At 34.1% G+C, this 13,839-nt stretch overlaps 1 protein-coding gene across 2 annotated transcripts in view; it reads right to left on the reverse strand.

Annotated features, from left to right (window-relative positions):
* LOC125061691 (lutropin-choriogonadotropic hormone receptor) overlaps positions 1–13,839 on the reverse strand; it is a 147,654-nt gene that overhangs the window by 66,582 nt on the left and 67,233 nt on the right. For both annotated transcript variants that reach the window (XM_047667238.1, XM_047667239.1), the window contains exon 5: positions 7,519–7,590. In XM_047667238.1, the coding sequence (XP_047523194.1) occupies positions 7,519–7,590 (72 nt within the window). The remainder of the gene's footprint in view (positions 1–7,518; positions 7,591–13,839) is intronic.

Consider the following 13,839-nt stretch of genomic DNA (forward strand, 5'->3'; position numbering starts at 1 on the left):
TTACATAGTAGCAAACTATTCAAGGGAAACGAAAATTCGCTCGAACGGTAAAGGAAAACATCGTGAAGAAACCGACTTGTCTTAGACCCAAAAAGTCGACAGCGAATGTCAGGCACAGGAAGCTAATCACCTACTTTCCTATTAGATTGGTAAATTATCATTATCATTACTGACATCCCAGACCTGAAAAAGGTTGTAGCGCCACTGTTTTAAAACACTCACTTGATAAGTGATACAAATGCACAAAAAAGAAGAACAATAACAGGCCGCTAGTTAAACGGCGCTGTTTAGTTAAAAGGCTAGGCTGTTCATTGAACGGCTAACTAAGCTGGCTGCGACAAATACATAATGTTACTACGTACAGCATTTCAGTGTCATCTTCATAAACATTAATTAATAATACTTTATACATTACTAGCAGACCGGCCAAGCGTTGCTGTGGCTAAGGTTTTTGTTATATTACATAGTAGCATACTATTCAAGGGAAACGGTAGGAGAGCACCAGTCATGGGGACCACCATGCTTTTTTTAGTGGTTATGCCATTAAATTGTAGCTTATGTGTAACGTTGGTACTTTCAACACAGCGCCATCTGTTAGAATTGTGACTATCAAATAATAAACAAATATTTTGCAATAAAATTATATTGCAGGTATAAATTGAGATGTAAGCTATCCTATGTTTTAAGTTAGATCAAACTGCACACGGTGCAAATTTGATAGATATCGGTTCGGTAGTTTAGGAGTCCATAGCGGACAAACAACGTGACACGTAATTTATAAATATTTAGATTATGGTAAACTTAAATGTAACAAAAAATAAAACAAAATAAAAATACTAGTATTTTTTGTTTACTGTTAAGAATTGAAAATAAAACAATTTTTTACCAGATTGAAGTTATGTATTTACAATTATTTTTCATAATTTAAAATTTAACAAATACAGATAATACAACTTTTTCTACAGCTGTGATACTTTTTGACATCCAACACCTTTTGTCTTCAGTCACCGTGACCACGCACGCTGTAAAGCACGCGAAACGTCGGTTAAATTTAAAATTATGTAAAATAATTGTAAATACATAACTTCAATCCGGTAAAAAATTGTTTTATTTTCAAATGTGTGAAAGTTATGTCAATAAAAGACAATACTATACTGTTAAGAAAATTACCAGCAAAACAGCGGAGGTATGAGATAGGCGCCTAACAATGCTTTGTTTTAAGTTCTTAAGCCCACTACCCGATATGTCAAGCCTAGGATAAGTAGTGTTAGTGCCTGAACTCATAAGTTGGTACTCGCAGACGGAATTTGGAATATTCTGCTGATTTTAAACCTTGGGAATGAATATGTGAAAAATACGCTTTTTATTATATATTATAAATCTATATTAATCATTAAAAGCGCAAACGAAATGTAAACAATCTTAAACTTGTACAGTAAATTGTAATATAACATTCGCGTTTCCGATCATGTCCAATAGGTCGACTACACATAAGTTTCACATAGATTTAATAACCCTTGAAATAGTCTTTAGTAGTTAATCCAGCGTCACAACCCTACCCCTAATTTTATGTTAGTTATAGGCTCATATTTTAAACAATTAAAGCCAGTTGTTACCCAGCTTCAACAGTGTTTCATTTAACTTATATCTAAATATCCATACAAAAAACCTTCACCGAACTTAACTCTCGGCAAGTCAATCATTTTATTTCGAATGTGACAATGTCAAGAAGATTTTACGTTTTGTACATAAAAAGACAGTTGAACAGTGTTGGCCTAGTGGCTTCAACGTGCGACTCTCATACCTGAGGTCGTAGGTTCGATCCCCGGCTGTGCACCAATGGACTTTCTTTCTATGTGCGCATTTCATTTGCTCGAACGGTGAAGGAAAACATCGTGAGGAAACCGACATGTCTTAGACCCAAAAAGACGACGGCGTGTGTCAGGCACTGGAGGCTGATCTCCTACTAGCCTATTAGATTTAAAATATTATCATAAAACATATTCAGAAATCTGAGGCCAAGACCTAAAAGAGGTTGTAGCGCCACAGATTTTTTTTTTTACATAAAAAGACAATATAGAATAGCAAAGGGGTCGAAAGCCTAGTGCTTTCAACATGACTCCCTGAGGTCGTAGGTTCAAGCCGGTGTACCGATAAACTTTCTATGCATTTAACGCCATCTGTTAGGGTGATGAAAAACATCGTAGGGCATGCCTTATAAAAACCCGATATATGTCAGACACATAAGACTGATTTCTCGTCTATGGGTTAAAATAACGAAACAGATACAGACATCTGAGGCCGCGACCTAAAAGGTTGTAGCGCCATCTGTATTATACAGTCAAGGAAAACATCGTGAGGAAACCAGCTTAGAACCAAAAAGTCGACGGCGTGTGAATGGCACAGTAGGTTGATCACCTACTTGTCAATGAATAAAATTAACATGTAACAGATAGTATCTGTGGCCCAGATCTAAAAAGGTTGTAGCGCCACTGGTTCCGGTTCAATATTTACAATGTTAATTGATAATATATAATCAAAGATCAAATTAAAACACTATTTTGACCGGATTGAAGTTATGTATTATTATAAATTTACAACTATTTAACAACCCTCCATCTTTTAGTCGATACCAACTCCGGGGAAATAAATACAGATAATGCAACTTTCTCTGCAGCTGTGATACTTTTTGACATTCAACATCTTTTGTCTTCAGTCACCGTGACCACGCACGCTGTAAAGCACGCGAAACGTCGGATAAATTTAAAATTATGTTAAATAGTTGTAAATTTATAATAATACATAACTTCAATCCGGTCAAAATAGTGTTTTATTTAAATGAGTTATGTTAATCAAAGACAATACAAAGATCAAATTATCCAGATATAAACTCGCAAATCAAATAAAAATTATGCTAGCCAAATTGGATTTCGAATCTACTATCATAATTACATATCTTGGTATGACTTTGAGGTTCCAAAAACTAACACAAACACATGCGCATACACACTCACATATTCACTCATACTTTATTTATTATAAAACATAGTTGTAACACTAAAATGTACTTTAAAAAAATGTTTAAAACAGGTACCATAAACCATGGAATTGTTTATGGTACAGAAACTCCCTAGTGGGGGACTAGCGATATAATTTTGTCACAAACCTTATGTCATAAATAAAGTTTTTATTATTATTAAAGACCTTAAACCATTCAAAAGACTAAAGACCTAGAATATTAAACCATTTTAATCCGTATTCTTTAGTTTTGTTCATCCAATAAATATTGAAAACCGGCATAAAGGAGGTTTTATAATATATTTTGCGTCTTGGACTGGACAATTGAGATATCATATGATACGATACGAGTTTAATATTTTGCTTTATAGGAATTTAGGGATTATAATATTAATATATAAATTTGAAAATTTAAAATTAATAGGGATTTGTGTACACACACATACACACACAGTTGTCACAGTATAAATATTGCACCACATGGCTGGCATTTGATGGTTCTCTTGTTTCTCTATTTATCTCTTTTTGTTTGGCTTTCCAAAATGGCTTACACTTATACATAAAACACTAGCTGGTGCCAGCGACTTCGCCTGCGCAAAATTAGTATTTCGAGTAGCTTATAATAGCGTGGCGCGTTACATATGTGTAACTCTAGCGGTTTTGGCAGAGCACGCCAGAATAGCCCGCAGATGGTAGATATTTTCCTACTTGATATTTTGGAAAATTCACACAATATCTTTATAAATTGTAGCCTATGTGTTATTCTGATGTATAAGCTATATTATTGTAAAGTTTAATTCAAATCCATTCAGTACTTTTTACGTGAAAGAGTAACAAACATCCATCCATACATACAAACTTTCGCGTTTATAATATTAGTAGGATCTTTATGTTAAGCGAAGCTTTCTTTTTTTTTGCCTCACACCGCCACTATGTGGAACCAGCTGCCCACTGAAGTATTTCCGAACCAATTCGACTTAGGGTCCTTCAAGAAAAGAGCGTACCAACTCTTAAAAGGCCGGCAACGCACTCGAGAGCCCTCTGGCATCGAGTGTCCAATTTAAATTTAAAAAAAGCGAGAGCGCACATTTAAAGCTCTTTAAAACTGAAGACGACTCAATATAGTAAAAATTCCGTAAAGAGCTTTCTCTCAAACCGAGTTGTGGCTGACGCTTTCGGAAAGTGTAATTAGTGTACACTCTTTGAACTCTTTTAGAAATAGGTTAGATAATTTCTCCAAATCCGCTGACACACGCACATCAGCTATATATTTTAGGGGTTTTTAAGACGTTAAAAACAATTGTATAAAGTCAAAATCGTTTATTCAAATAGGTAACACAATGTACACTTATGAACGTCAAAAAAGAAAAACATATTAAATGCTTCTAATTTTACATTTACTGCCAGTTCTCATATCAAGGGCGTAGAACGGAAGAGAAGAGCTGGCAATAAACTCTCCGCCACTCTTTTTTATCGCCAAGTTTTTTTGTTTTAAACAATGTTTGTAAGCTGCAATCATTACACCATGTTCCACGTGACTTCTTAGGTAATTAATAGTTAATTAATAATAATAAAATAAATTAAAATATGTAGGTGGTCAATGGAATTGAACTATTAGAATAGTGGGCTGGACTCCCGAAGTTGCGTGTTTGAACCCCGACCGAGCAACAATTAAGTATGTGCGTAATGTAAAACTGAAATGTATAAGACAAAACTATCGTTTGTCTATCAAAATAATAAAAATAAAGGAATACAAAAATCTGTGGCCAAAACCCTCAGTTCTAGTCTTTTATAAATAAATAATGTATACCAAATTCAGTGTTTTTGATTAATAAATTTCGTTGTTCATAAACTGTCACATGATTGATGACAGCTGTCAATACCATACTCGGGAACGAAGATTGATCATAATAATACATAATTATTTATTACTGATCACGTGGTATTGGAAAGTTTACTAAGTCAGATTATAGCTATATATTTGTTAACATAAAAGTGCTATTTTAATTAGTTTTCTTAGTTTCGATTATTAGATACACACATTCAAAGAACAGTGATATTCACAATAGACATACAAGAAATAAGGGAAAGCTTTTCCAGCCGTCTTACAGGTTGCAGAAAATAAATATTTCATTTATGGGCCTAAGTATACGCTGCTATAACAAGATTCCTAGTGAAATATTGGAACTGCCTTTAAACAGATTCAAAACACATATAAAAAAAACCTTGATGTGTAAAGGTCAATGACTACCTGGAAGATAAAAACGCTTGGCAATAGTTCTTATAATTTGATTTGTGTGTAATGGTGAATGTGGTAAATCACAGAACAGATTTTTATTTTTTTTTACTTATGTAACTTTGACATTGTGGTTTATGACATTTCCCTTTGAATAATTGTAATGTAAAGGGAGGTCAAAACTTGCCGAGTTTCTTGCCCGTTCTTCTCAGAACAAGGCCTCCTGGTAGTTTTGCGAACGGATGGCGTAGTCTTGCTCTTTCGCGAATTTTGTAAACGTTTTTGACATTTATAAGCATGCCCTAAGACGCATCTAAACTGAATAAACGTATTTTGATTTTGAGAACCTAATCAATATACTTTACTTAAAACGAATATATATCTCGTACATGTTTAAATTCGTTACGTGATTTACGTAGAATGTCCGTCAATAGTAAATTTAAAAATAATCTACAGGTATTGAAATAATCTTGATTTCAAGTAGGTGTCCACCTAATCCAAATCCAGGAGGTACTAGAGAAGGTCAAAAATACATGGTGAAGTAAGTGATGTCATGAAAGCGGATGAACCAAAAAAGGTATTTTTTTTTAAAGACAATTTACACCAATTGACCTAGTCCCATGCTAAGCTGGTGAAGCTTGTGTTATGGGTACTGCAATGGATATACATACATATTATAGATAGATAGACATATAAATACATATTTAAACACCCAAGACCTAAGCACAACACCAAATGCTCATCACATCGATGTTCGTCTCAGCCGGGGATCGAACCCGGGACCCATGGATTCGCAGTCAGGGGTACTAACCACTAGACCAATGAGTCGTCAAGTATGGAGGTATGTCAGGACTGTAGCAAGAAGATCTTGTAGCGTTCTCCATTGGGCCTGAATGTTTAAATAAAAATTCCATATGGAGATAGCTGTAGCTGAAATCTTGTTTGATTGTCCTTAGAGGTAATATAATGCGGAAAGGAGAGATTGGGGCTGCGTGTGCCAAATAACCACACTCGGCGTGGTAAGCGGTCGCAATTGCTGGCAGTACAGGCGCGTACGAATTTACTCAGAGAAGCACCATTTACGCGTGTCTTGCGCACCCTAAATATTATTGCTTGTATGACGGATGTATTTAGTTGCACACTGGCTGAATTCACAAGAATTGCATTATTTATAACTAGCTGGCCTGGCGAACATCGTACCGCCTAATAGTCGATTCTTTATTTTTTTTAAATACTTATTCTGCTATTCGGGACACCGGTCTAGCTAATAAGATAAAAAAAAGAAATTTGATAATACAACAAATACATTATGTCAAAAAATAAAAATTTACCTTCCCGGAACCCCTCCACTAACACTTGAACTTTATGATATGGTATTAAAGTTCAAATTGCCTTTAAATATTATTACGAATATTTTGTATGGGAATATAGAAAAGTGTTGTTTTTAGACTTTTTCACTCAATTATTTTAATTTTTTCTATTCGTAAGAACCATCCTCGTACTTCAAGGAATATTATATAAAAAAAACAGACAAATCGGTCAAGCCGTTTTCATGTTATGTCGTACATACAACGGAAAACGGGTTTCATTTTTATATTTATAGATTAGTTATAAAAAGGTTTAGGTTTTAAGTTTTTACTTGTTATGTTTATATTATGTTTTTAGTTTAGTTTTCTATTGTATTAGTAATAAATAAAATAAAATAAACTTTCTATAGATTCGACCTGGGTCGCTCAAACCATAGGCCATATGACTATGACCATATTGTGTTGTATTTGCAGCCACACATTTCTAGATAAGTCGTGTATGATATAGGTTCTTAAGTTTACAGGTATTTTTTGACGCAGTAGAAGTATATTTTGACACTATAGAACGAAATTTTGACGCTATAGAAGTATATTTTGACACTATAGAACGAAATTTTGACGCTATAGAAGTATATTTTGACACTATAGAACGAAATTTTGACGCTATAGAAGTATATTTTGCCGCTATAGAAGTATATTTTGACACTATAGAACGAAATTTTGACGATATAGAAGTATTTTTTGACGCAGTAGAAGTATATTTTGACACTATAGAACGAAATTTTGACGCTATAGAAGTATATGTTGACACTATAGAACGAAATTTTGACGCTATAGAAGTAAATTTTGCCGCTATAGAAGTATATTTGGCCGCTATAGAAGTATATTTTAACTTATTATGTATTTTTGATGCTATAGATATATTTTTAGAAGCTAATAGAAAAAAATAAAACTTACAATGTGTGAAGAACTGGCAATGACGGCAGCGACGACTCTGCGAGTTCCGTGATCATGTTGCCAGCGAGATTCCTGTAAGAAATTTATGTCTTTGTATTTAAGGGTACATGAACAACAAAGGAGAATTTCAGTTGTTTATATGGGGCAAATCAGCCTACGGAACAACCATAAAAGGGCGAGAATTATGACATTTCTTAAAGATATTGAGGTCTACACTAACAAACTGAACGAGATATTTTATAGAAACTTAGTTAAGACACTTAAAAAGTTCAGAATAGTGCAGACTTAGAGAGCTTTTGTTAATTCGAAAGTTCGCACAAACAAAAGAAACTTTGCGGGATTGTGATTACCCAATTCAGATAATGTAATAATAAAAATTAATGATATTCAAAATAAACAAAAGATTAGATATATTTATATTAAGAAATTAAAAGTAGTTGGCCTAGTCGTGCGTCTCTCATCCCTGAGGTCGTAGGTTCGATCCCCAGCTGTGCACCAGTGGACATTCTTTCTATGTGCGCATTTAACATTCGCTCGAAAGGTGAATACATCGTGAGAAATCCGACATGTCTTAGACCCATAAAGTCGACGGCGGTGTGTAAGGCACTGGAGGTTCTTCACCTACTTGCCTCTTATATTGAAAAGTGATTATGAAACAGCTTACAAAATCTGAGGCCCAGACCTAAAGAGGTTGTAGCGCCACTTATTTTTTTTAAGAAGGAGCAACTGTTTCATTTCTCAGTTAAATAAAATAGGCATGTATTTTTTAAATAATATTGTCATAAGTTTGTAAATATTGTCATTAATTGCTTCGTTTTGTTCCATTAGTTTTGTCTAAATAATATCTTAATATATAAAAATCACGCGTCACGTTGTTTGTCAGCTATGGACTCCTAAACTACTTAACCGCTTTCAATCAAATTTGCACACCGTGTGCAGTTTGATCTAACTTCAAAGATAGGATAGCTTACATCTCAATTTATACCCGCAATATTATTTTGTTGCAAATTATTTGTTTACTATTTGATAGTCACAATTCTAACCGATTGCGCTGTGTAGAAAGTACCAAGCTACAATTTAATGGCATTACCATCAAAAAAGCATGGTGGTTCCCATGACTGGTGTTCTCCTACCGTTTCCCTTGAATAGTTTACTACTATGTAATATAACAGAAACATTAGCCACAGCAACGCTTGGCCGAGTCTGCTAGTAATAATATATCTTTTGTGTATTTTTGCCCTACTTTATCTAAAAAAAATCTTGCCTGCCTATATGGCTGCTTTATCGCCTTTTCATTTGACTATGTCAATTAGATTTTATTTCTGCAGCAACGTGTTTATAAATAAATAAGTAAATGAGTAAATTCTATATAAAACGCGGAATGCCGGAAGTTGTAAGGTCACAAATGCATATTTGTAATGTATATATCACGTGAATACTTCCGGTTTGCGTTTCCAACGATAGGATACTGTTTTGCTAATTGATACATGTTCTGTTATTTTCTATTTCAAGCTCGTTTCGTTAAATACAAAACCTTTAGTCCTTTGTCATCGGGGTGCTTTAAATAATAGAGAGAGTTTTACTCTATATGATGTACTAGCGTACAACAATAGAATATAATGATGAAATGTTAATTGATATATATTTGCACGCCGACATCACAACAAAAAAAAAATCGTGTCTGTAAAGTCGGTTTACTGACGATAGTTGAACGTGACAACGTCATAAGAAAATACTGATGGAATAATTACATTTTTCAAAAGAAAATTTTAATTTTATTTGTTTGATAGATATTTTGTATGGATATAGAAAAGGAGGTAAATGGAAATTACAATTGAATTGATCGAGTTACATTTATTTGTACGCATAAATACAATTATGTCAATTTTTTAACGAACGAACGCTGCCGAACGCGGAGGTCGATTGTGCCTCTTTGTCGCTCGTTCCGCGCTCTCGCTTGCTTCAAGTCTTTAATGGAACGCCTCAGAGCTAGGTATCGCCGCATGCGTCATGTTTTTTCGTGCGTGCAGCCATCGAATTATAAGACGTTGTCACGTCAAAAATACCAGAAATGTTTGTTAAGCAGAAAACATACCAGCAAAACAGCGGATTAGGTACGAGATAGGCACGTATCAATTCTTTAAAATTGATCAGCCTACTACCGAATATATACCGCTCCGGATAAGCACTGTTTAATCCGTTATATTCGGAAATAATTAAAATGGCGCCTGAACTTCTAGGTTGGTTTTTGCAGATGGAATTTGGAAAATTCTGCTGACTTTAAACCTTGGAACGATAATGTTTATGTCCTGTAAGAGTTTGCTTTGTATTTGATTATTTCGTAATTTTTATACGGTTCATTGCTGCTTTCGGACTGACCCAGGTCACTTATACAATTTACCAACAACAAGCCTTTAGCGATGTACAGATTTCACTTTAACAACATCTCACACGGCTCACGTGGTTGTTCTAATTAACAGCTGAAGATGCGATACACCAACAGCTCACCAGATATGTATGTGTGAATAAGTGTATGTATTTAAGATTTATCACAATAAATCAGATTTAAATCCTCTAAAGACTCCTTCAAGCCATTAATTATCGTAGTGAGCGATAGCTTCGAGTTAATTCACCTTGAACCTTTGATCCGTAGGGCTCCGTCTGCTAGGTCCCTTGGTGGAGATATACCGTACTTATATATTCACTATCTATATCTAGGGCTTAAGGATTCGTAGGGTTGTTAGGTTCTTACATCTCACCCTCTCATAATATATTTAGTTATAGAGTGTGGCTCCCACGAGAATGTAAGTGCGTGCTCCTATTACACCATGCCTCCTGCTGATAGAGGACAAATCTTTGTTTTTAATTTATTTTATTATTATTTATTACTTAAGATGTCATGTGGAACATGGTGTAATGGTTGTCTTACAAACGTTGTGTAAAACTAGATACTTGGCGATTAAAAAGAGTGGCGGAGAGTTTATTGTCAGTTCTTCTCTTCCTGGCAGTAAATGTAAAATTAGAAGTATTTTTTGACGTTCATAAGTGTACATTGTACATATGAATAAATGATTTTTGACTATCTTGTGCAGCTTGAAACATACACTACATATACCATACATATATATACCTGACATTTACCACATTTAAATTTCACAGTCCACTGGCTGGCAAGCTGTAAATTGTGAATTTTTATCACCATTGTGTATAAATATAGTTTTAATAATGTAATAGATAAATAACTAGAAATACTTTTTAAAATTAAATCGTCTGCTGAAAAGTTAAATGCCCGTATTTCTTGTGTTGTGTGACAGCGTGATGTCGGCGTGGGTGCGACTAGGAGTCTATGAATACTAGATGTGAAAGATTTTGCAGAAATTCATCTATACTAATATTATAAAGAGGAAAGGTTTGATTTTTTGTTTGTTTGAAATGAATAGGCTCCGAAACTACTGCACCGATTTCAAAAATTCTTTCACCTTTGGCAAGCTACACTATTCCCGAGTGACATAGGCTGTTTCATTTTCAAAAAAATTAGGGTTGCTTACTAAAACTTGAATAATCTAATTTTTTTACCCAAGGTGTATAAAAATAAACAAAAAACTTCCTTCAGTCGTGTGCGCTGCGAAAACTATTAATGATAGAACAAAATGATGTATTAAAATTTTTCAGGACACATCACTAAAAAATCATCCATAAAAAATGTCGCGACAGCATGTCTCTATCTTTTATAGTTACGTCACAATAAGCGTCCTTTTATTAATTTTTTTTTATTAAAATACCAGCGCTAAAAAAGGCTCTTTATTCGTACCTAGGTATTGATCCTTATCAAAATAATTACCAACGTTTCACATAAGCTACAATTTAATGGCATAACCACCAAAAAAGCATGGTGGATTGGTGTTCTCTTGCCTTTTCTCTTGAATAGTTTTCTACTATGTAATATAACAAAAATCTGGCTAAGAGAGAGTAATAAAGAGTCTGGCTAATGAAAGAAGATAATTGAATTATATAAAAACTTTCGGATGGCAACACAGAATTGACATTCTGTGAAATTCAATGACTTGAATTTCTTAGGTTAGAATGATTTATTGTCTTGATACTTCATGCAATTACATTTTTTCCAATAGTTAACAGGTTTAATAGCCTAAACTTTGTTTTATTGATTTTTTGGATTCTGATTTTGATTATTCCGAATAAAGTTTAACCATTATTAATTAATTCCACCCGAATCACCTCGACGTCCGTTCCACAACTGAGCGTTTTAAGGCAGTTTTTACCGCGCACCACCTCTATGTGGAACCAGCTGCCCACTAAAGTTTTCGAACCAATTCTACTTAGGATCCTTCAAGAAAAGAGCCAACCGGCTCGAGCCTTCTGGCAATGTGAGTGTCCATGGGCGACCTTTTGTGCCTGACACACGACTTCGACTTTTTGTCTGTAATGCCATTTGACGATGTTTCCTTCACCGTACAAGCGAGTGTTAAATGCGCACATAGAAAATTCATTGGAGCGAGGATCTTTCGACCTTAGGGATGAGAGTCACGGTGAAACTACTAGGCCAACATTGCTGTTCTTTTTTAATTTATTTCCAGAATATTTCATAATTTGTTTACAAATTACGGAGGGAATAAAAATTATTGGATTAGCGTTCCCTAATTGCCATCATTTCTCATAAAATCTGCCTCTTGGCTGATATTGAAAATTAAAAAAAAAATCATTTCCAATGTTCAAAGTATTCTTGTCATATCCAGTACTGTATCTACGTGACCGTTATCTGGTAGTCACTGAAGCCAGTGAATAGGCGTTTTTAAAAGTCAACGACCTATCAGATGCAAAAAAATAGAAGCGAGAACAAATATGTATAAAAATAATGACACACAATAAAATATAGACGTAATAACATTATTAATAACGAAACTCACACAATGATAATAATAATAATCAAAAACGAAAGATAATAAAAATTTATGGAAAGAAAAAGGAATAAGGTAAATTTTAAGTGTGTAATGTGTGTTGTGGTTGTAACTAGCCGATTCAAAACTTTATAAATTCACTAACAATTTTAAACGTCTTCTAAACCTGTGCTGTGCTGAAACGGAAAGTATTCTTGTTTAATAATACAATTGTAAGTGTTATGTGGATTTTTTAAAAACAATTAAAATAAACTTTTAATCAAATTTCAATAATATCTAACATATATATATTATATTACTATAAACACAGATATAACTAAATACTTATAATAATAAAATAATATACATTAAAATAAATAACTAAACTTAACATAAACTAAAATATATCATTAAAAGGAGTCCCTTTAGGCAAGGTTCCGAAGATACTGGCAGCGTTCCCCCTTTGAATCGCTAGACTAATTCTTTGTCCGAGGTAGCTGTCAGATCTTCGGTCTCCTGTGATGTCGATTAACCTTTTTTAAATAATTAATATGTCAATTGGATGAGAATGCCCACGACTCAGGGAATCCTGGTGTGGGCAACACTTTCTCTTTTAACCATACATCCTTTTTTATTGTGTAAAGTATTTTATTTCTTTCTTTCAAAATCTATTGACAGACAAGATGGCGGAGGATCTGGAGTGTTTTGTTTTAAATGTTAATTTTTAATGTCAAAGTATACACAATTAATTTCAACTAATTATAAAACTATTAAGTTATTTTTATAAAAAAAAACAAAAACCTTTTGCTATCCATTATTATATAAAATCATAGTAGATTACCTCCACACGCTTCACAAATAGGTCCCTCTGGGGCGGTTCAAGTATTACGTTAGCAGATTTACTGCAATTTATCCCCCCCCCCCCCTCCCCTTCTCTTGTCAGCAAAAGGAAGCAAAGCTTTCAAAAATAATAGTACATAAACGTATTAATTTTTTGTAGGAATCCTCGATAGTTTATTTCGTTTATAGACAATGTGGGTTAAATAAGAAAATTAAAGACCCCCTCCCCCCTATAGCCACGGATTCCGGTGAAAAGTCGAGAAAGCTATTAAGCTGCGAGAGTTAGCGGGGAATGGGAGCTTGTTGATTCTGGACAGTGCGAGTCGACACAGCAAAAAGGTTAAGTTTCCGACAGAGGTAATAATTATCCGGAACGTAGTCTCAATATCTCCCAGCAAGTTTTTGCTATCCGTTTCGTTATTCATAATATATTTTTATTAGAGACAATTCACACCAATTGACCTAGTCCCATGCTAAGCTGGTAAAGCTTGTGTTATGGGTACTAGACAATGAATATACCTACATATTATAGATAGATAGACATATAAATACATATTTAAACACCCAAGACCTAAGCACAACACCA

Source organism: Pieris napi, chromosome 24, assembly GCF_905475465.1.
Source record: "Pieris napi chromosome 24, ilPieNapi1.2, whole genome shotgun sequence".
NCBI classification, from domain to species: domain Eukaryota; kingdom Metazoa; phylum Arthropoda; class Insecta; order Lepidoptera; family Pieridae; genus Pieris; species Pieris napi.